The sequence below is a fragment of the Opisthocomus hoazin genome, chromosome 19, assembly GCF_030867145.1.
Source record: "Opisthocomus hoazin isolate bOpiHoa1 chromosome 19, bOpiHoa1.hap1, whole genome shotgun sequence".
Lineage (NCBI taxonomy): Eukaryota > Metazoa > Chordata > Aves > Opisthocomiformes > Opisthocomidae > Opisthocomus > Opisthocomus hoazin.
This window is the reverse complement of record NC_134432.1, coordinates 9,579,909-9,602,985: the sequence shown is the minus strand read 5'-3', so window position 1 is coordinate 9,602,985 and position 23,077 is coordinate 9,579,909. Positions and strand designations below refer to the sequence as shown.

General features: G+C 54.7%; 1 protein-coding gene across 1 annotated transcript in view; it reads left to right on the top strand.

Moving 5' to 3' along the window:
* Window positions 1-23,077, top strand: part of ASTN2 (astrotactin 2) — a 360,893-nt gene that overhangs the window by 77,303 nt on the left and 260,513 nt on the right. The window contains exon 3 of the mRNA XM_075439778.1: window positions 12,276-12,660. Within this exon, the coding sequence (XP_075295893.1) occupies window positions 12,276-12,660 (385 nt within the window). The remainder of the gene's footprint in view (window positions 1-12,275; window positions 12,661-23,077) is intronic.

Genomic DNA, 23,077 nt, shown 5'->3' with positions numbered 1-23,077 from the left:
CGGGCTGCCCTGCGCTCCCCGCTTGTGGCTCTGCCTCCCCGCGAGGAGATCACTGGCCTCATCCCCTTCAAAGCACACTTGAAAACAAGCGACCAAAACAAAGCTGGTGCGTTCCTGTCCTTTTATAGTGTGGGCTTTGGATCAATACAGCGAGGGAGCTGGGCGAACGAGTAGCAGGGTTTCGGCGAGACGGCTTAGCAGGGTCCGACGTGCGGTGGAATTAAAAAGGTTTCTGTGGGTTTGCGGGTGCGTAAGCCATGGGCGTGGGAGCTGTGCAGGAGGAGAACGCCTGTCCCCGTGGCTTTGCTTTTCCACTGTGCCGAGCCCCGAGGTCGTTGGGAGGCACCACACCGAGGGCTGGGTAACGGGAACTCCGCTTTCTTTGGCAGGAAGACAAGAAAAGCGCTGAAACACCGATAAATTTTATGTATGTGCAAAGTCCCAGTGAAGTTAATGGGAGTTAAGTGTGTGGTCAAGTGTTGTACTTAACGGGGCTCTTAATAACCCGGTGGGAATAGCTGTGATGTTTTGGGAGAGGAAAGGGTTGGTGGATTTACTGAGCTTTTTGATCTTTTCTTGAAATCAGAGCCTCGGATTTGCCTACATTCTTTTTTTTTTTTTTTAATTATTTCTTCCTTTCTGCTCTGGTGTGCAGTGTCGCAGGTAGGCGTGGGGGCTCTTCTCCGGGGTGGGGGGGGCTGCGGCGTGTACTTGCTGCAGCGTGAGTTATCACGCCGGAATTGCGAAGTACCTTTGGGTGCCAAACGCCGCGTAGACACGTGCACAGAGCTTTTATCCCTCTTGCTGGGTTTGAATACCCTCCCTCTCCCCCTGGAAAGCGGTGGCTGGTGTTGCTGCTTTTCAGAAAGATGTTCATTACGCTGAAATATTTGCACGTTAAATATGGTGAGGCAGTTTTTTTACACAATAGGCTGGATCATTCCCAAAGCAGCTGCCAGCTACAGGCTCAGTAATAAACCTTTAAAAAAACCTCCACCAACAACAAAAAGACCTCTTTCTCTCCCTTCTTGCCTGCACAATAGCACCTTCCCGTCAGCTCCTTGCTCCGTAAATTGTTTGGAGATGTCCATAAATAAACTCCAAGCCCCTTTTCCAGTGTCTCGCCTGTCTTCACCCTGCGCATGGAGGACACCTGGTCCATCAACGGGGCTTGGAGGTGTTGGGTGACTCCAAGAAGTCCCCCTTCCTTAATGCTGTGGTGAATTTTTCTCCGTGTTTTCCACCTTTTCAGGACAACTGTCCAAGATCTGGCAGCCCCCAGAAGCTGGCTGGTTAATTGAGCAGAAAGGATGTTGTACCATGTCACTCACCAGCACTGGGAAGCTGGAGGCACCGTGTGAATTGTGTTCATGTTCCTCATCTGGAGATGTGCATCTCTTATTAATTTTTTTTTAATGTATGCAGAATATACAGTGGGAACAGCATTAATTCACACTAATGGTTGTGAGATCCACTGAGAATTAACTGCATTTTTTGTAAATTAGTGAGGAAGCGGATAAACACAATTATTAAAAAAAAAAGGAAAGGTACTTTTGCAGCAGCAGTACATGTTACTCATTTATCTGACAAGTGTTCTTTCTTTTAATTATATTTCATCGTTTGCTAGCAAGTGCTCTGCTGGTAGATACTGTAATAATCCTCGTAATGTGAGGCCTCGCTTTAGCATTTGTGAAACCCTTGTTTCGAAGGGCTGTACCGCAGGGGCGGTGATTTCGGGGGGCCCCGTGTTCGTTGCTGCTCGAGTCTGCGGTGGCTCCTGGGGGCCCCGGCTGATGCCGCGGTGCCGCTGGGCTGGGCTGCGTCCACGTGCGCTGGGAGATGCTCTCGTGCACTTGCTGTCCAGCCGAGGCAGAGGAGCACGGGTAGGAGCTGTGCTGCGTTCTGGGGGGGCACTGAGCGGCAGAGGTGCTGAGGTTGGTGGGTGGGCACTCAGGGGGCTGCAGTCAGCCTGGGGTTGAGGCAAAGGCTCCTAAAGATGTGCAACTTCTCTGAGCTTTATCACTTTTTTGAGTTAGTGAGTTTAACTGCGTTCCTCCTGCATGGTGCCAACTCTGCGCACCTTTTCTGTGACTGATACTGGTGCCCTTCTGTTGCGGCCAACTGACCAGCAGGTTGGCTTCTCCATAAGATGCTCAAATGAATATTCTGCATTTTTTCTGGAGGCACCAGGTCGGGTAGAAGCTGTGGAGGTGTTTGTAGCCTCTGCTGGGCAATGGGTGAAGCATGAACATTGATAAAAGTGGCTCCAGACAAACACAGAGCTGACAGAGCCGAGCACGTCTTGCCAGATGCTCTGCCACTGGAAGGGGCACCTGTGTGGGCAGAGCGTAGTCCGCAGCTCAGGACAGCAAAGCCTGGAAAAGCCCCATGAGATGTTTGTGTAGGCAGTGCTGTCTGTCCCTCGAATGGGGGGTGAAGTGCAAAGCAAGGCGGGTTCAGGCTCACAGAATCACAGAATGGTGGGGGTTGGAAGGGACCTCTGTGGGTCACCCAGCCCAACCCCCTGCCCAAGCAGGGTCACCCAGAGCAGGCTGTACAGCACCGCGTCCAGGAGGGTTTTGAATATCTCCTGAGAAGGAGACTCCACAACCTCCCTGGGCAACCTGTTCCAGGGCTCTGTCACCCTCAGCGTGAAGAAGTTCTTCCTCATCTTCAACTGGAACTTCCTCTGCTTCAGTTTGTTCCCATTGCCCCTTGTCCTGTTGCTGGGCACCACTGAAAAGAGTCTGGCCCCGTCCTCCCGACACCCACCCTGCAGATATTTCGAGGCATTTCTAAGGTCCCCTCTCAGCCTTCTCTTGTCCAGGCTGAACAAGCCCAGCTCCCTCAGCCTCTCCTTGTAGGAGAGGTGCTCCAGTCCCCTCATCATCCTCGTAGGCCTCCGCTGGACTCTCTCCAGTAGCTCCCGTGGGACTGGTTGCCTTGGAGGGGTCTGGCTAAGAGGATCCATCAAGTGACCAACTCTGCTCTAGGACGGGAAGCTCTGGAGGGAGGAGAAGTGGGACAGTGACGTGCTCCCTGCTAGCATCAGGCAAAGCAGGCAAGGTCAAGCTGCTGTTGCTGGTGATTTCAGTGAAACCAAGCTGAAACTGAGCCCTGGAGGACTCCGTTGCTCTCCTCTTTCATTTGGAAAGGTATTAGGGCTACAGAGAGTGTCTTCGGTGGTCCCCCTTGATTTTGGGTGGATTCCCATTTGCTGTCCCCTGGCAGAGGCTGCCTGCGCCAGTATGGGACTGCGGGGCTTCTTGGCCGGCCGTTGGGATGGGACTGTGGGGTGGCTCGGCCGGCCGTTGGGATGGGACTGTGGGGTGGCTCGGCTGGCCGTTGGGATGGGACTGTGGGGTGGCTCGGCTGGCCGTTGGGATGGGACTGTGGGGTGGCTCGGCCGGCCGTTGGGATGGGACTGTGGGGTGGCTCGGCTGGCCGTTGGGAACGCCCCGGGCGTTCTCAGCCTGCAGCGCGTGGCAGCCCTTGCTCGCGAGACCTCGAGTGTGCTGCGAGAGGCTTAATGGGGATGTGGTGACTTTTTCTATTTAAAAGCAAGGTTGGTTGTTCTTCACTCAAGTGGATTTTTCCTCCCCTTTGGAATATGGTAAAAATGCAATTCTGTTAGCGGGTGTAAATGAGCCGAGCGGGAGGAACACGTGGAGGTGTCTTTAGCAGGCTCGGTGGGGAGGAGGGATGGGGCTTGGTAACTGAAACTCCTTGGGGAAAAAAAAGAGCTTTTGTTTTTTGCTCAGCTTTGCCCTCAGCCAGCCTGCCTGCATTAGGGAAACAGGAGCGTGAACGCACGAGACCTTATGCATTTTAAAAACTTCCCTCTCGGAGGGCAAGCTCTGGGTTAGTGGGTCAGCCGATTGAGGTGAACCGTTTAGCGCGCATTAAAATCACAATTTATGCAGTCTGCGCTCTGGCTTTAAAAAGAACTAGCAATCAGGTGCTTAATAAAATCACCTCCAGCCCTCCTCTTTCAGTTCACTGCAAATAAATGCCTTTTTTTTACATCATAAAAATGGATTAGGAGTCATTTTGAATTGTTATCCGAGCAAGATGTGCAGCTCGGGATATGCAGGCGTGCTCGCCGTGATTGAGGTTTGTGTGTTTTGGTGCTGGCATCCAGCCGGTGCCTGGGAGACCATTCACACAAACACTGACTGGAACATCACATTGCATGTCTGAGCGGCGCGGAAGGGCTGATTGGCAGGTTCACTCCTTCGTTTTGTTTCCGATTTTGGATGAAACAGCAAAACAAAATTCAGCGTGGCTTAAAAAAAATAAAATTATATGGAAATGTGACTTTTTGCCTCACTCATATTTTTTTTAACGCGGAAGAGTCAGAGATTTTAAAGTTATGGTTCCCACAGCAACTGTAACTCTCGTCTCTTGTGCGTGTGTTATACTTTGCAGGACTGTATATGCTATTAAATTTATGCCCAGTGCCTGTACGTACGGCATGGCAAGCAGAGCAGCCGTGTGTGACGGAGCTGCCCGGGCCTGGTGGAGCGATCCTGCAGGAATTCTGCCTTTGAAACCCCCGGAGCAGATCCTGCACTCCCTTGCACCGGTACGAGCCCTTGCAGAGCGGGTGGTTCGTGGGTGCTGTTGGCCCTGGGCAGGATTAGGTGACGTGGTTGTGATACCGACAGAAGACAGTGCCCCGTCATCGCTGGAGCTCGGGGATGTTGTGAGAGCTGTGTAAAGGGGGGGAGGGATAAAAGGCAATAATACCGTTCTCTTCGGGCCACAATTCAAGCAGCCATCCCTGCTCAGCAAAGCGCCGAGGCGTGTGCTGCAATCTCATGGACTGTAATGGGAATTAAACACACATTTAGAGTTAAGCATGTGGTGAAGTACCTGGGTGAAGCGGTGCTTGAATGGGGATTTGACGCGTACAAGGAGAAAATGCTGTATTTTTTAATAGATTTGACCTGGATCATTGCTGTCTTTTACAGAGAGGTGGGGTTGAGTGGTTTTGAGATCAGGACCGGATCCATATCTCTTTGGAGTTGTTTGGGGTTTTTTCTTTTCAGTCCCGGTGTTCATCTCTTCCTCGCTGGCCTTCGTGCTGCCTTGCCATCTGTCCTCGGTCTCATCCTCACGCTCTGCCTCAGTTTCCCTGCCTGGTGCTCGCCTGCCCGTGGGCTCGTTTGCTGCCCTGCGTGGAGGGCCGTGCTGTCAGAGGGGGTTGTGGTTCACGGGCAGGGGTGGGCAGCGTGTCCTCGGGCCAGAAGCTGCCTGCTGCTGGGAAGGGCAGCTGGGGGACCCCGCGTCCCCGAGGCGTGCCAGCACTGCTCCGCGCTTTGGGCAGGTGACCTCCGATGACCGAGATGTCCCAGCTCTCCTGGGAGCATCATGCTTCTTGCAGTCGTGTTTCTTCTTGAATGATCCTTGCTGCAATTCAAGCCCACAGCTTCTGCACCACCCTTGCAGGAAGATGCAGGAAGAGAGTGAGCACCCTGCCACCCTTGGTGTGCGTTGTCACATCCCTGCTTCTGGCAGAGGCTGGGTGAGCAGCCTTGGTCAGGTCTGTGCCTGCGTGAGCATCTCCTGAGACGGGATCCAGCCCCTTCCCGAACTCCAGGTGCTACTGCTCCGTTTCTACCCCCGAGCCTTGCGTTGCTCTTGGAGGAGATGTGACTGCCTCTGGCAAAGCCTGTTTCGCAAAGCCCTGTTTCGCTCCGATCCTCTCCCTCCTTGCGTGCCTTTGGTGGGTTCCGATAACACCTCCTGCCCTTGCGTGCCGTGTGTGGAGGTCGATGGGGTGGTCTGGGGGCCCTTTTTCCTACCTGTCTCCTCTTATCAGAAAGCTGAAGGGCTGTTGGTATTTCTGGGACCTCTTTGGCCTTTTTAGACTTGGTTGCAATGGGCCGGCGTGTACGGACGTGAGAGGAGGAGGAGGACGGAGAGGCAGACCGAGGTTCCATGGGTGCAGAAACCTTGATTTTGCAGGAAACAGCCAAAACTCCCCCATTGCGGGGATGACAGCCGGAGGCTGGTGTTATCCCTGCTCTAGGGAAGAGCACACCATAAACCATCCTTTCCCCAGCCCTGCTGTTTCTTCAGAGCTGGAGGGATGGCGTGTGGCGTGTGTGTGTGTCCTGTGCCCCGGGAGGGCAAGGAAGCGGCAGGGTGCGGAGGAGGTCGTGATAAACGGCAGCGTGCAGGCAGGGGAAGGCTCCGGGAGACGTCTGCAGAGATCAGCCTTATTTTTCATCGTTAATGATCTGAAAGAAGGTGCAAACAGCATGTTAATTAAGATTTGCAGAAGAAATATTTAAATTGAGAGGTGCAGCAAGGAGAAAAAGAGCAATAAGTCAAAGGAGTCCTAGGGAGAAGCTGGTGTGGAGCAGAGGTTTGCTGTGGCAAGGGAAGCAGCACGTGCCAGGGAACCCAACACGTAAAACAGGGTGTTTTTCTTCCAAAGTTGTCCTGACCATAGCTTGGTTGGGGTGTGGGTGCAGAGGTCCTGGCGTGGGGCCTGGCCTAGGGAAGGAACCTGCTGGTGGGGCTGGGAAGGAGAGGATCTGTCTGCTCTGGTGAGACCCCTGTGAGTCCTGCGTCCAGCTCTGGAGCCCTCAGCACAGGGCAGAGCTGGAGCTGTGGGAGCGGAGCCAGAGGAGGCCCCAGCAATGACCCGAGGGCTGGAACCCCTCTGCTGGGAGGAAAGGCTGGGAGAGCTGGGGCTGCTCAGCCTGGGGAAGAGAAGGCTGAGGGGAGACCTGACTGTGGCCTGACAGAGCTTAAAGGGGGCTTAGAAGAGATAAGGAGAGGGATCTTTGACAAGGGCATGGGGGGATAAGACGGGGGTGATGGTTTTAAATGAAGAGAGGGTAGATTTAGACTGGGTTTAAGGAAGAAATGTTTTACGGTGAGGGTGGTGAAACCCTGGCCCAAGTTGCCCAGAGAGGTGGTTTTTGCCCCATCTCTGGAAACATTCAAGATCAGGTTGGACGGGGGTTGGACGGGGCTGTGAGTGACCTGATCCAGTTGCAGATGTCTCTGCTCGTTGCAGAGGGGATGGACTAGATGGCCTTTACAGGTCCCTTCCAACACAAACCATTGTGTGATTCTAGGCTGGACAGGCCTGGAGCTGCCCCTGGCCAGCCTGGGCACTAACGGTGTCTGCAGCAGAGGGTTTCGCCAAGAGGATTGATTGCCAATTAACAGAAGCTGTTATAACAGGTAGTGTGGATGATGCCGACTCTGGTGGTGGCCTCAGAGGATCTGTGCCTGGGAGCAAGCCTCTGCCTGGTGAAGCAGCATTTACAGGGTCTCTGTGCCACCGCTGGCCATTGCTTTTAGTTAAATTAATTAGAAATCCTTTAGCTCAAATTACAGCATGGCTAAAACCTAATACAAATGTTTGCTCCACCTGCTCATTGAGCACTGCTTCATTATAGCCAAGATGGGACGGGTTTGTGTGCCGAGCTGCGGAGGTCCGAGGTTTGGTGGCATCTTGGTCATGCTGTTGGCATCTTCCCCTTTGGTGTGCCCTGCAGTGGAAGCGCCTTACCTGCCCGCTTGTGTCCATGGTCTGGTGGTGCCTTCTGCACCTCGTTTGACCTGGGAGGGGTGAAATGTTTGAAAGAGAGATAAGGTGTTCTAGAGCTGAATGCTGTGACTCATGAAGAAGCGTAAGGAGGACAAAATCTGGGGACCAGAAGAAACCATGGGGTCATTTGCTCTGCCCCCCAGTGTCACACAGGCCACAAGAATTCTCTGAAAGCTTTATTTCTCATTTGAAATGATGCGTAACTTTTCTAAAAGCATGTAGGCTTCATTTATAAAAAAAAAAAAAATTGGCAGTGATGGATAGTCCACTAAAACCCTTGGTAAATTGTTCTAGTGTTTAATTACCTTCACGGCCGAAAAGGAAAGAAAGGGAAAAGTACACAGTGTGAAGAGCTCTGAGGGCCGTGTGGTTATGGCTGATGCCTGTTTGCTTACCGTGCCTCCCCGCGGGGACGGGGCAGGGCGATGTGATGCTCCGGCATCGGGGTCCCCTCAGCCCAGCTCCCCAACGCTGCAGGGTGTGATGGAGGGGTCTTTGTGCAGGGTCTGTGCTGGGCAGAGCCCGGCTCTCCCGGGGTTCTGTCCCCGGGGCAGTGGCTCTGGGCTGCTGGAGCCCCGTTTCACCCAGCAGCAGGCAGTTTGCTGGCTGTCAGCATGATGTGGGACGATAATTGGGTTTGGATGTCACATGGACCAGTAGTGACTTCAGAGTTAGAAAAGAAATGGGGATGTTTTTTCCCCCAGGGCAAAACCTTGTGCCAGCGTTCAGAGGAAGCAGCAGAAGGGGTTCGGGTCAGCGCCGCGCTGAATCCTGCGCTCATTTGCACTGATTTTGCTTTGACCTGCAGAAGGGATGATTAGGTGCAACAGGTCCACCCAGCCCAAACAGTCTTCTTCTCCAGCCTGGAACCTTCTGTGACTTCAGTCCCTTTTTGCTGTGGTGGCCAGCAGCCGGTCCGGCCTGCGTTGCTGTGGTCGTGCTGTGTTTGGTTGCAGAGCTGCAGGGCTGGAGGACTCCTCTGGGGAGCCATGCCACGTCCATCCCGCTGCCCGGGCAGAGGCGGGAAGGGCCAGAGCCTGTTGGAAGAAGGAGCTTGCCCAGACCCCAGAGGAGCAGCAGGACCCCGCAACTTTCACTGATTTGGTAGGAAAGGGTGGTGGCTTGTGTTTGAAGAAGCACATGCATCGTCTTGCTGCTCAGAAACTGCTCAGCATCTCAGATGCCCAAACAGTGATTGCCCTCCAGGTTGGCAGCTTGGCAGCCTTCATAATTTATATGAGTGCCCAGTCTCTTGGGCTTCGAGAGGGCTTCTTCCATTGGTTTTCCTTTGGTGCTTCAAAGAAGTCCCAACCCTGCTGCTTTCCAGCCGCAGATGAGATTTGCTCCCGTGCCACGAGCCCTGCAGTTCTGCACACGTGTGGGTTGTCCCCACCAGCCGCCTTCTCTCCCATCCTCCTCCTCCCATCCCTCCTCCTCTCCCGTGGGTCTCAGCATCCCTCCGGTGCCCGGCGGCTCCGGCTCGGCCGGCACAGGGCACGCGGGAGCACGGTGGGGAGGACATTACGCAGGAGAATATGCATGTTCACAGCTCGGAGGATTAAAGGCCCATGTTCTTATCACTGCAGAACAGAGTATTATAAATCCAGCCTTAGAATACCAAATCCCCGCGCGGCTCGGCCATTGTTTGGGAATATTAAAAAGCTCGGAGACAGAAATAATCAGTTTCCGAATGACACATTGTCAAATAAAACATTTCTCATATTATCCATTCCTTCCCCTTTCTCTCTCCTGCTCCCTCAGTTGGATAATTTAACATGAAAAATAGATTAAAATGAGGCTGGCTTGAATGTCTCCTAAGTTTGACTCGTTTTTTCCCTTTTCCCCAGGAAGCTCTCCTGGCGTGTGCGGCGTGATTAAACAAGCAGCTGCCGGCGCAGGGTCAGGGACGAAAGGAGCCCATCGAAACTGAGCTGCCCGCTGTGAGCCCATGGGTGCTCACCCGAGGGGCTGCCATGGGCACCCCAGCGTGTCCCAGCAGAGGGGGGGCCCGTGTCTCAGTGACTGGTGGAGCCGAGACCCCCGGCTCATCCCCAAAGGATGCAGGAGCCGCAGCCGGGCTGGGCTGGGAGCCCTTGGCTTCCGTGATCTGACCCTGTCATTCCCGAGCCGGGGGGGGAAATGGCACACTAATGACCTCTGTGCCTTCACACCTTTTTGTAATTTCTCCCAGGCAGAGAGACCTTTGATTTAATACGCTGACGGGTTTATCCACCATGCTTCGAGCCATCTCCCAGCAGCAGAGGCAAGATGAGCCCAGCCAGGCAGGCACGTGGCCATGGCACTGCCGTGGACGCCGGGATCCCTGCCCTGGGTCCAGCCAGCAAAGCTGCTCCTCGTGCAGGGCTTTCTCAGCCACTCTGTCCTTCTCCGACCATCTGGGTCGTCTCTGGTTTTGCGTTTCCAGTGAGGGCGAGTGCTCATGTGCCTGTGGGTGTGGAGTGCTCTGCCCTGCTCTGCTCCTCAGCCACATCACAGCTGCAGAGAGCACCCAGGCACAAGCGATGTCCAGCCAGGCAGTTCAGAGGCTTGGTGGTGAGGCCTTGGAGAAGGCTTTTCCCAGCAGTCATGTCCGTGAGTGTTGTTCTGAAACCCTGCTGTAATGTGAGAGCCCTCGCTTTGCTGGAAGGACACTGGCGCCAAGCTGGACCTGACTTTGCAGTGTGGTTCATCATGTTGAAGTTCATGGCTCAACTGTGTCCTTGTCACCGGGCCTCCCTTTTCAGAGAGTCTGGTGTGCCCTGGTTTCTGTCCTGCAAACCAGACCTTCAAGGAAATGTCCCCAATTTGGCGCCGAGGGGTGCGGGTGGCTCACGGCGGGGAGCTTCTGCGTTCTGGGGTCTCTGTGCGTCGGGCGCTGCACAGACCCAAGGAAAAGCATTTCTGCTCTTCCAGGTTGAGGTGTCCACGGTGTTTCTCGCTTCTGAGTGTGGAAGGCCAGGTAGGGTCCTCATCCCACTGGTCCTTCAGGTGCTTCAGTACTGCAGGGCATGAACCCGGTCGGCTCAGCGAGCCCTGCCCTTCTCCCACACAGAGATCCCCGAGTGTCTCCTGGATGCTCAACTGCCTTTCCGGATGGCGTGTGCCACCTAAATTAGGGAAGTCAAGCTGAGCAATGTCCTCCTCAATCCCTGAGCCCTTCTTCCAGTAGTGCCAATTCTGGGGGAGAGGTGGGGGGTCCTGGTGGGAGATGCTGGGCTGGGCTCCTCTCTGTGGTGGGTTGTGGTGCCGGGCTGGTCCAGGGGAGCATCTCTGCTCCACTCCTGCTCCTGAGGCCTCTGCCCCAGCGAACTCATCCCGTGAGCTGCAGTTTTCCATGCCACCTCTTTACAGCCGATCCTGTTTATGAGTCGGAGCCGCGCTCCGGGTGCGGCACGGTGCTTTGTGCTAAATGCAGATGAAATATTTGCACGTCTCCACTTTGCTTTTGCACACTGTGTAAAGTCCAGGGCTGTGGCATCCCCTGTGCCAAAGAATCGCCTGCCCTGCCCTGGCTGTTCCGCGTCGCGCTGCGAAGCCCCGATTGCTCACGCCGCTCCTGACTTACATGCCCTGCTTTGCTTGTCTGCCACAGGATAAAATTGCTCCGGTGCTGCAGAGATGAAGGGGCTGGAAGCTGGCACACGCACAGCTCCTGCCTGCACGGAGCAGAACCTCTGTGGCTGAATTTAACCTCCAGTGCAGCCAGAGGCAGGGCTGGCTCCCTTGGGACCAGAGGCCACTTCCATGGATATACGGATATTTAGGAAGGTTTTTTTTTTTTTTGTTAAAGATTTTTTTCTTTCATGGTAACCTTAGTTGGGAGCTGCATCAAGTAAAATTTGGAGGTGGGGGAAGAGGAGAGCTTTGCAGAGAAAGTCTTGGTCTGGAATGTGTTGTGCTGTGCCCCCAGGTCTGCAGCTGAAGTCTCCTTGAAACCATAGGCAAATCACAACCAGAAATGGTGGAGCTGGGGGGCGACGGTTGCGTGGTGTCGGTTCTTGCACCATCGTTTGTGTGAAGTGTTGTGTGTCTCTGCTGAGGCTTTACTGCTCCGTGTCTGTGGCTGGCTGGTGTTAGTGAGGTTTTTTCTCCGAAGTGGTGGGATGCAATTGCCTCCTTTCCCATCTCCCCATGCCGGGTGGGAGAGGGTGTTCATTCCGGTGCGTGTGGGTGAGCTGGGAGTGAGCGAACCCGAGGGGTGCGTGGCAAGAACAGAGTCCCTGGGAGAGCAGGCACAGCTGGGCTGGGGGTGTCACTGGGCTGTCCCCAGCTAAAGGTCACGTCTGGCACCTGGCTCCTCCTGGCCGTGATGTCCTGCCCCAGCAATGGCTGCTCCATGAACCCACCTGTGTTTGGTGCATGGAATGTTGGTGAAAGGGTGCTCGGGCTGGGGGGGGGGGAAGAGAGGGTCTGTGGATTCTGGCTGCAGCATCCCCTGACCCTTCCCTGTGCATCCCCTGACCCTTCCCTGTGCATCCCCTGACACATTCCTGTGCCCCGTGCATCCCCTGACACATCCCTGTGCATCCCCTGACCCATCCCTGTGCCCCGTGCATCCCCTCACCCATCCCTGTGCCCCGTGCATCTCCTGACCCATCCCCGTGCCCATTGCATCCATCTCCTGACCCATCCTTGTGCATCCCCTGACCCATCCCTGTGCCCCGTGCATCCCCTGACCCATGCCCGTTGCTCTCCTCTGCAGGGAGGGCTGATCGCGCTGCTCCTGCTCCTCTTGGTCTTCACGGTGGCTCTGTACGCCCAGCGGCGCTGGCACAAGCGTCGCCGCATCCCGCAGAAGAGTGCCAGCACGGAGGCCACCCACGAGATCCACTACATCCCCTCGGTGCTGCTGGGTCCCCAGGCCCGCGAGAGCTTCCGCAACTCCCGCCTCCAGGCCCACAACTCGGTCATCGGGGTGCCCATCCGCGAGACCCCCATCCTGGATGACTACGAGGACGAGGAGGAGGAGGAGACGCCACGGCGGGCAGAGCCCAGCACCAGGGAGGATGAGTTTGGCAGCCAGGTGACACGGACGCTGGAGAGCCTGGGCCGGGGCGGGGAGGAGAAGCCTGACTACGAAAAGAAAGGTTTGTGGCTTTTCTCTCTCCTCTTTCCCTCTCTTCATCCCCTGTTGAAGTGTCTGTGCGGTGCAGATGGCTCATCCGTGCATAGCCCCTTTGACTGGTGCTTGGCTCTCCAGGCTTTGGTCCTCAGGTGTCATCTGCAGGCTGGTCTGCAGACCTTGTCCTGAAGCTGCCCTGACTGAGAGGGGAGTCACCTTTGGAGGGTGCTGGGGAAACTGAGGCATGGTAGCTGTGAGCCTTCAGCTGTTATTGCCAGCCCCGAGTACCAGGCCCTGACTGCCCTTCACCAGTGGGTCAGGTGCCGTAGGAGCGTGCGAGCCGTGTGCGTGGGACCTCTACGGAGAACTGGCTTCCTAGATGTGACCCATCTCCTTTGTCACATCCTCTTCCAAAACCAGTCTCCTGTTGCTGGCACGCGCCTGCCCAGCGTGGTGAGGTGGCAAGCTGATGGCTCTGCTTTCAGGCTTGGTGGTGCGTCTGGTCCTAGCAACGGCAGAGACCGCTGTGAAACCCCCGGCAGGTTCGGGGATGCCTGGCCGGGGGAGCGGAGCTGGCGTTGCCCCCGGGAGGGGAGCTGCTCTGTGCCGTGGGCTTGTGCAGCGCCTTGCATGGGCAGCACCGAGGGGTCGTTCCCGCTGCTCCAGCAGCTCTGCTGAGCGTGTGCTCCCCGCTGTGCGATGGGACCCTCAGCAGGGTGGGAATGCTGGGCTTCATCCCAACTTCTTGCCGTGGGTGACTGCTAGCCCGTGGGTGTCAGTCAGGGCAGTCCTGACTCTGTGGAGGCAGAAGTGGCCAGTGCCTTGCTGTCGGGTAGGGCAGCGGTTCCAGCGAGCGAACGTGGCGGTGCGCTGGGGCTCCTCCAGCCTGCTGAGCCTTGGTGCTCCTCGGAGAGCTGCTCCATAAAGCCGCATTTCCCACTAGCGGCAAAACATCCCCTCTGCTTTATTCTCTGAGCAATCAGACAAACGATCCTGTCGTCACCCGCAGACAAAGTCATCAGGGCTGTAGATGTGAGGCAAGCACGCAGGAGCCCTGTGCGGAGTTGGAAATGGCAGATCAGAAAATTCTTCTTGCGGGAAGGAGCTCGGAGCTGAATCCGTGGGGATCCAGTGGACAGCCGCAGACCCCAGATGTGAGCCGTTACCCACCCGCGGTGTTTGGCGTGGCAGGTAGAGTGTTGCGTAGCATCTGTAGGGCAGATCAGACAATTCCATAAGTGTGGGTTCTCTCTCTCCCCGTGGTGCTGACTGCTAGTAAGGTATAATACTGGAGAACGCCGCTGTTGTAAGGTACAAACCCCCTGGTAGTAGCCGTGGAGAGCTGGGCTGGAGTGCCCGTTCCCGCGCAGGTGAGGTGCTGTGGGTGCTTTGTGCCTTCGCTGAAGGTGCTGGACTGGGATTTGGAGGAGCTCTGATCCCTTTGGGGTTCCCCATCCCTGAAGGTGCTGGGCTGGGGTTTGGAGAAGCTCTGGTCCCTTTGGGTTTCCCCATCCCTGAAGGTGCCTGGCTGGGGTTTGGAGGAGCTCTGGTCCCTTTGGGTTTCCCCATCCCTGAAGGTGCTGGGCTGGGGTTTGGAGGAGCTCTGGTCCCTTTGGGGTTCTCCCTCCCCAAAGCTCTCCCCAGCTCAGAAAGAAGGTAATGGTGGGGTCCCTCTGGGTCAGACGATCCAGCTTCGGCACAGTGAGTAGCCTAAGGCTGGACGCAGTGGGGCAGACAGACAGGCTCCTCTGTGGTCGCAGCGTGCACGATGGCACCCGTTGCTGGCTGTACTGGGTGTGCGGGAGCGGAGGGGAGCCCGGACGGGGAGGGCTTGGCAGCGCTGCTGCGGGCTGAGCAGCTGGGGAGGCACGCTGCCTGCTGCCAGCCTCTGCGGCTGGTCCTGGGAGAGCTGGAGAGACGAAACCACAGGCGACGGGTGCTGCGGTGTCTCCTAATGCACTGCTGGAAGGCACTGAGGATCTCTAGGAGGAGGCCAGTGCCTACCTAGTCTAGACTGCCTGCTCTTTACTTGGTTGTTCTTTTAACTGTGAATAAAACTCGTGCTGCCGAGCCGTGTGGTTCTGCTCTCTGCCCTTGGAGAGCCATGGCTGAGAGGGCCGGGCAGGGTCTGGGTGCTGCCCCACTGCCTCTGCGCAGGGCTGGGGGACCGCGGCTGCAGGGTGCGACTGCGTGATGTGGCGGACGTTTCTCTGGCGTGGAGAAGAGCGGTGCTTTCCCCGGAGTGTTCCGGCTAATGCGCGCTTCATTGCCTGCGTTTTTAAAGCGTGTCTCTCGGAAGCCGCAACACCCACCTCTGCGTATTGAAATGGTGTTAGGAGCCGTTTGATATTGTTCACCTGCAACGCACAGGAAAATGTATTCAAATAAACAAAAGCAAAGTACATCAGTGCTAATTGCTGAGTGACTCCAGCAGGAGCGAGGAAGGGGTGCTCCGGCTCCCTCCGTGCGGTGACACTGGACTGTCCCGTCCTTCATCCCATGAGCGTGTGGGGTTCCCACAGAGGCCGAGCGGTCCCTGCCGGAGCACCCGCAGTGGCAGTGCTGGGGGACTGGGGCGGGGACAGGGGACTCCTTGGCTCCGCGGAGGAGACCGTGCAGCTCTGAACATGGGAGCCGGGGAGAGCCCCCATGATGCATCATGCCTGGAAAGTCCAACCATGCACCTGCGACAGCAGCGAGGCGTGGCACAGGTTGTGTTTCTTCTGCCCTTAGAGTGCTTTGTAGTCTTCCCTCTTTCAAGCGAGGCGGTTGTAGTGAGGTGGGTGCTGGTCTCTTCTCCCAAGTAACTAGTAATAGGATGAGAGGCAATGGCCTCAAGTTGCATCAGGGGTGGTTAAGATTGGATATTAGGAAAAATTTCTTTACTGAAAGAGTAGTAAAGCATTGGAACAGGCTGCCCAGGGAAGTGGTGGAGTCACCATCCCTGAAGATGTTCAGAAAACACGTAGAGGTGGCACTTGGAGACATGGTTTATCAGACATGGTGGTGTTGGGTTGAATGGTTGGACTTGATGATCTTTGAGGTCTTTTCCAACCTTAATGATTCTGTGATTATGATGGCGATGGTTATCTTTGCTCAAGCAAGCGTGGAGGTGCCCAGGGGTCCATCTGCCATCCTCAGGTGGTGATCTGAGCATCCCTGTTGGCATCTCCCTTTGTGTTTGGCTGGCTGTTACCAGACCATGGTGTAATATATGTTTCCCCAACCCTCTGTTCAGTGAGAATGAACAAATGAAAGCCTTCATATATCGTAACTGAGCTGCCTTTTTTATTCTTTCATATTCTCTTCTTTGTTTTACTTTTCTATAAATTATTTAGAGTTGTGTGAGTGAGGAAGACAGCAGTAACTGCATTTCAGTTCTCTTCAAAACATAATAGTAAACAAGATCTAGGGCAGAATATTAAACTATCCGAGAGCTTCAGGAATTGGCAATAAAGAGCTTCTTACACTGACTGAAAAATTCCCCCAAGCCAGGGCTGCAAGCTGCCTGCAGAGCCAGGGCTACCCCAGCCTGGGAGATACATTCACAAATGCTCGCACCCGTTCAGCTCGTGATGCCATCGAGCTTTGCACCTTGGATTGAGGCAGGTTTGTGCCTTGCCTGGTCTGATCTTCCAAACTGTGCTGGTTCCCTCTGTGCTTCCTCCCAGATGGGCACTTTTCTTTCTTGGATGAGGCTTTGCTCAAGGAATCACGCTGTGGTCTGTGCTGGTTGCTCTTCTCTGCTGAAGCTGGGTCAGAGCCTGGGTTGCCAGGACGAGGTGCCTGTAATTCAGATCTAGGACGTAAGGTCCTCATCAGTGACACCAACAGTAGGATTGAGTGCACCCTCACCAAGTTAGCAGATGACACCAAGCTGGGTGGGGCGGTCAGCACACCTGAGGGATGGAATGCCATCCAGAGGGACCTGGACAAGCTCAAGACATGGGTCCATGTGAACCTTGTGAGGTTCACAAAGGCCAAGTGCAGGGTCCTACACCTGGGTTGGGGCAAGCTGTGGTATCAATACTGGTTGGTGGATGAAGGGGTTGAGAGCAGCCCTGCCAAGAAAGACTTGGGGCTACTGGTGGATGAAAAGCCCGGCAATGTGTGTTGGCAGCCCAGAAGGCCAACCATCCCCTGGGCTGCACCCCCAGCAGCGTGGGCACAGGGCGAGGGAGGGGATTCTGCCCCTCTGCCCTGCTCTGCTGAGACCCCCTGGGAGTCCTGCGTCCAACTCTGGAGCCCTCAGCACAGGACAGAGCTGGAACTGTGGGAGCGGGGAGCAGAGGAGGCCCCAGCAATGATCCGAGGGCTGGAACCCCTCTGCTGGGAGGAAAGGCTGGGAGAGCTGGGGCTGCTCAGCCTGGGGAAGAGAAGGCTGAGGGGAGACCTGACTGCGGCCTGCCGGGGCTTCAAGGGGCTTAGAAGAAATTAGAATAGAACAGAACAGACGGCTTCAGTTAGAAGGGACCTGCAGCGATCATCCAGTTCAACTGCCTGACCAGCAGGGCTTGTAGTGATAGGACAAAGGGTGATGGCTTTAAACTGGGGGAGGGTGGATTTAGACTGGATATAAGGAGTAAATTCATTACAGTGAGGGTGGTGAAACCCTGGCCCAGGTTGCCCAGAGAGGTGGTCGATGCCCCATCCCTGGAAACATTCAAGATCAGGTTGGACGGGGCTCTGAGCAACCTGATCCAGTTGCAGATGTCCCTGCTCATTGCAGGGGGGTTGGACAAGATGTCCTTTAAAGGTCCCTTCCAACCCAAACTATCTATGATTCTACGATTTTTATAACAGAAATGTAAATATACGTGCTGTGGGCTTTGCACTCCTGCCTGGTTCGCACACGAGTGGGAAAGGTGGTGATTTGGGAGGCGTTGGACGTGCTGCGCACACCGGCGCTTTGACACGCCCTCGAGCAGCAGATGCGGCCGGGAATCCCATGGGGATGCGGCAGCTGGGGTGGAGAAGCTCTGCAGTTGGTGTGCTCAGACACCGCGTCCCTGGAGATCCCAGGGGCTGGAAAGCGGTTCAGCTCAGGCACGGTTTTAGAGGTGGAATGAAGATGGATGTGTCAAGGCAAGCCCAGCTGGAGCATGGCCCTAGCTGGAGGACAGGCTCAGCCTTCCCCTCGGTGCCTGGCTGCGTGGCCGGAGCCACCAGGTTTCAGTGTGATCACCAGGTCCAGGCGAGGAGCTGTGCCCGTATCCCGGGGAGTCCATCGGCGCCCAAGGGAGAAGCTCTCCTTGCTGCTTTTGCAGTGTAACGTTGTGATAAGACCTCAGCTGGGACTTGTCAATGGGCTCCAAGCGGTATCACTGCTCGCGCTGTCACTAGAGACTCTTTCAAGTGTCACTTCCCTGCATTAATTACCAGGGACGGCAAATCCGACGAAGACGGAGCGTTTCGGCTCGCCCTCCGCCTGCCTGCGCTGCTGGCTTTCCCCGCGTGCCGGGCAGTGATTGATGTGCAGGTGCCGGGTCGTGCCGGCGGCGGGTGCTTTCCATCATTTGGGATTCACGCACCCCGCGCTGTGCGGCTGTTGGGCTCCGTTGCCCCTTGCACAAGGGAAAACCTGGTTTTTTATAGAGTCATAGAAAGTTTTGGGTCGGAAGGGACCACTAGAGGTCATCTAGTCCAACCCCCCCGCAGCGAGCAGGGACACCGCTAACTAGATCAGGTTGCTCAGAGCCCTGTCCAACCTGGTCTTGAATGTTTCCAGTGATGGGGCCTCCACTACCTCTCTGGACAACCCGTTCCAGTGTTTCACCACACTCATTGTAAAGAATTTCTTCCTTATATCCAGCCTAAACCTACCCTGTTTCAGTTTAAAACCATTACCCCTCGTGCTGTCACTGCTGTCACTACTAAAAAGATTGTCCCCATCTTTCCTATAGGCTCCCTTTGATTATTCCCCACATTGAGCTTCTGGATGTGTTGGGTCGGGCAGGGAGTTGCGCCGGGTGACTCTGCTGCGCACAGCCCTGCAGAACGGGCGAGAAGTCCCGGCCCACGAGGTCGGGCAGCACGAACGTTTCGCAGATCACGGGCCAGCAGAGCACGGATCAGCGAGCCAGACTTTTCTCCCGCGTCTCGGGCAGCGCTCCGCAGCGATGCGGATGGGAGGGCCGCTCCCGCGTGGTGCCGGAGCATCTGAAGTGAAGCCCAGCGCAAAAAAAACGTGGGAGCAATGTGCTGAATAATGACGTCTAGCAACAAGCTCGTCTGAGTGATAAAGTTAATGAAATTACAGGTTCTGACCTGATACCAGGCTCTGCTGTGAGTAGATAAACAGCAGGGCAAAGATGAGATGTTTATTTCTCCCTAGCTGCAGCTGTAATCTGGATGCGCTGTGCAGGGCCATTAACATTATTACTGTTATGCAAAATCATTTTTGACTTGGGGGAAAAAAAAAATAAAAAGAAAGAAAAATCCCCAACTCCCTAGAAAATGGAAAGCTGACAAAATTAGAATTGCAGCAGGAGCACAAACTGACCTGGTGACATTGCACAGAACCCAGATGAATTTAGACAGAAGAAAAATCCAAGGCAGTTTAAGAAGAAAAGTGGTCTTTTTTTATTAATATAATAAAATGAAATGGAGTGAGGGAGGAGGCAGTACCCAGGCAGTCCTAATTAGCCAAAAGAATCCCTTTGTGCTGGTGTGGAGGGGGGGCCGTGCTGTCTCCTCGCGGTTGTGGGTTCTCCATGCCCATGAGAAGGTCCCCAGGGGTTTCATGTCCTGTGTGTGGTGCCCAGTGGGGTCTGCTGGTGTGGGGTGCGGTTTCTGGGGGCTTGACCCTCGCTGGGAACCCCCCCCTCGTGTCCGTGTCCCCATGTGTATGCAGCATTCTGTAATAAAGGGGATTTGGGTAAGTTCGTGCCGGTGATGTTGATGTCCTCACTGCCTCTGTCCTCACTTCTCCGGGTAGTTTCCAGTCCGTGCTCTGATGATTTCTGCTCTCCTGCCTTTCCCAAGCAGATGGCCTCAAGCTCCGGCCCTTTGGGAGTTCCTCACTTGCTTTTATCTTTTAATACACCTGGCTCTTATCTTTACCGACATGGTTTCATCCTCCAGCGGCAGGAGCCTTTTGCTTCTGTCCATCAGGTGCTGTCTGAGGAGGTTTGGCCGCCAGTCCGTCGCAGGCAGCACTGCTACATCCCCAGGTGGGATGCTTTGGATGCACAGAGATGGAGTTGGTAAGCCAAGGCAGGTATAAGTCCAGCAAGCCTGAATCCCGCAAGTTCCCTGACAAGATTTTGCTAAACCAAATCTCCTAAGTATCAGTGGGAAGTAGAACTTCTGCCTGGTGAAAACTGAGCAGAAAATAGATGTCAGACTTGGAAATCGAGTATCTGCAATTCCAGTCCTGCAACAAAGGACCCATCTTTATTTTCTGTTTCTTTCATGTTCAAAAAAAAAACTTTTCAAGCAGGCCTTCGTGCTGGCTTCACAGACTCCGCAGTCTGGGTATGGCCTCCCAGTCTAGACGGGAGACAGGACTTATTACTGATGGTACTGATGATTAATACTGTAAGCATATCAAAGGTGTGGTTGCGCAGTCATCCTGAATTCGTATCTCCTCGACTTTCTTCTCACCTGCTGTGTTAACTTAGGTAAACCTCTGAAGTTTCTCCTACTTAATCCATGGATGCTTTTCTCTGTAGTGATAGCGAGGGGCTTTTGAGCTTGCCTGAAAGATGGTCTGGCACCTACAGTGAACCTGGAGATGTAGATCCAGATCCACTCTGCCACCAGCTGGTTTGGTAACCCTGGTCTTGTCACTTAATGGTCCAGTCCTCATCTGTGAGTTGGAAAGCGGAGCCAGGCCAGTCAGCAGGCAAGGAAGCACAAGGCGAGGTTGAGAACCGCTGATGTGAGGGGTTGTGGTCCCAACAGCCTGCTCTGAGTGATGTGGTCCAGGAGAACTGCATAGAAGGGTTTTTGGCAGGGGAGACAAATGGCTTAGGTTGGAGGTAACAGCAGATGGGAGGCAGGGGCGGGGTCTTGGCGATGAGGAGAGGCAGCTCCCTGTGCCACCCGCCAGTGCTGGAGCAGCTGTTCTGGTGGCCACATCTCAGCCATCATCTTCACCTCCCAGTGAAGACTCCTCCAGGGGAGCGGCACAGCAGCGAGCCACGGCGTCAGGGCTGGGGAAGGGGACGTTTTGTGGGCTGAGATGTGGAAGAGGAGGGCAGACGGTTACGCTGTGCTCTGGAGGAGGTGTTTGTAACAAACACCTGAGGTCTGCAGCGTCTTGGAGGTGAGATGTAAAGACAGGGTGTGAGTCAGAGGCGATGCAGGGTGATGGTGTTCTCCTCCATGATGGAGAAGGGTGAGCCCGTGGGCAGCTGGAGCGAGATGACCAGCCTGTTGTTGCCGTCCCTGAGCTGACAGCCCAGCGTCCTCAAGGGGACATCGGTGCCTGGCTGGGCTTGTGGCTGGCTGCCACCGGGAGGTCCCTGCCGTGCCAGGGCTGGGAGCCGCTGTCTGCAGCTGCCGTGAGCTCGAGTGGCAGATGCAGTGCCACCCTGAATCCGAGCATTAACCAGAGGCTTTCTGAGCCTTTAATAAATAAAATGATTTGCTGGGGCTGGAGGCTAAAATGGGACAGTACGCCAGGCTGGCATCTGATGTGTCTTGGGGCTCTGTCTTCTTTCCAGTGACCTGATGGGATCATGACCCTCTTTGTACGTGATCAGCTTTTCCCAGCTCTAATCCCCGCCAACTCCTTGCGTAACTTACAGAGACCTTTGAAAATGTATATTCACGTAGCCTGCCAGTGGAAAGTGTGTTTTGCAGTCCGCTGTTCCTGGCTGAAAAACCCAGCTGCGGATTTCAGCTTTAAAGAAATAAAAAAAAAAAAGAGGCACTACAGGGTAAGAGTTGTCCCAATTCAGGAAAGCATTTAAGCCTTAGCTAGTGTCTCTAGTTATTAGAGAAATTAAACATGTCTTGAAGTCCAATGTTCGTAATTCCACCTGATTTAAGTGCATTAGTGAAGAGAATAAGGGCCCCAGTTGCAGAGGTTGCAGTGGATACGCCATTGGGTCCTTTGGTTTTATAGTGATTCCAGCTCTGACTTGAATGTTATTTAGAAAATGTCCATTTCTGCCGGGGAAAAGCTTTGCTTTCCAGAGAGATAAACACAGTCATAATTAATATATTAATTGCCTTTTGAGCTCTGAACAGAGAGCTGCTAGGCTGGAGTTTTCGTTTTGGTTTTGATCATCCTATCACACCGAACTTGTTGCCTCCATCCCAAATTTGAGTTATCCCCATCAACGTGGAGGGAGGAAACGGTGGTCTCCTGGCCTAATGGTCCTGTGGGACACGGTCTCCCTCCCTTACAATCCCAAAGAAAGCGGCCTAAGGCAGCACCACGGATGCATGGGAGCACGCCCAGGAGGTCTCCCCCACAAGACCCACATCCAGCATCCCTCCTGCCTCCAGCAGCAGGTCAGAAGGGGTGGGTAAGCTCCTGAGGGCTGGCGGCCTCCTGGACCTGCATCCCTCTGGCCATGAGACGTGATGTGCATTAAGACTTCAATGTCTCTCAGGCTGGTCAGGGCTCTTCTGGCCCACAGTCAGCATCGCTGTTGAGAAAAGGCTGGTAGGTTGGCTTTCCTGATGTGGTTTTCTTGTTTTTCTCCCCTCCCTTCGCCTTTGCTATATCCCACTCGTAATTTCATGAGACAGAGGAGGGAAGAAGCAGATGGAAAATTGTCTTCTGATGGTACCATAGGGAATGGAAGAGAAAAGGAGTGTGTTAATATGCCAGCATTTTGCTGAGCATCCCAAAGAGATGTTGGTTTCCTGAAGTCCCACTGGCTTATTGCTGCTTTGCTGGTCTGATCTCACCCCAACGCTGCATGACATCCCGTGTGAGAAGATACACTCGTGGTCATCCCCACTCTTGGGCACAGCTGGGTGACCTGTGGTCAGCAGCGGCTCCTTCAGCGCAGGCGTTCGTTGGGTTTTGTGGGGCTGCTGATGCCTCGGGGAGAAGTCGTGGCGGTTTTGTGTGCAGGAGCCCTGATTCCCCAGGTGTCCAAAGTGCTTTTTGTCCAGGTGCGATCACAAGCTCACAGGAGATAAGCTGTGAAGTTTTGGCTGTCCAAGGAAAACAAGCCATCAGGAGCTATATTTATATAAACGCCAGGCACGCTTTGTGCATTGCTATGAATGTTTGATAAAGCACTACATTATTTAAGGCGTAGCTGCGTTGTAGGCCAGTTGTTGACCAGGATTAGCTTCGAGATGATTTTTTTTACTTCTCCCCCCACCCCCCGATGCAAAATTTGAAATAATAGTATGGTGGCTGTTTATTCCCCTTGGGAAACCCTGGGGGATCTGAAGTGTCCTCCCCTCTCCTGGGTTTCTGTGCTGGGCTGCATCTTGCAGCTGCCTTGTGCGCAATGCAGAGGACCCGGGAG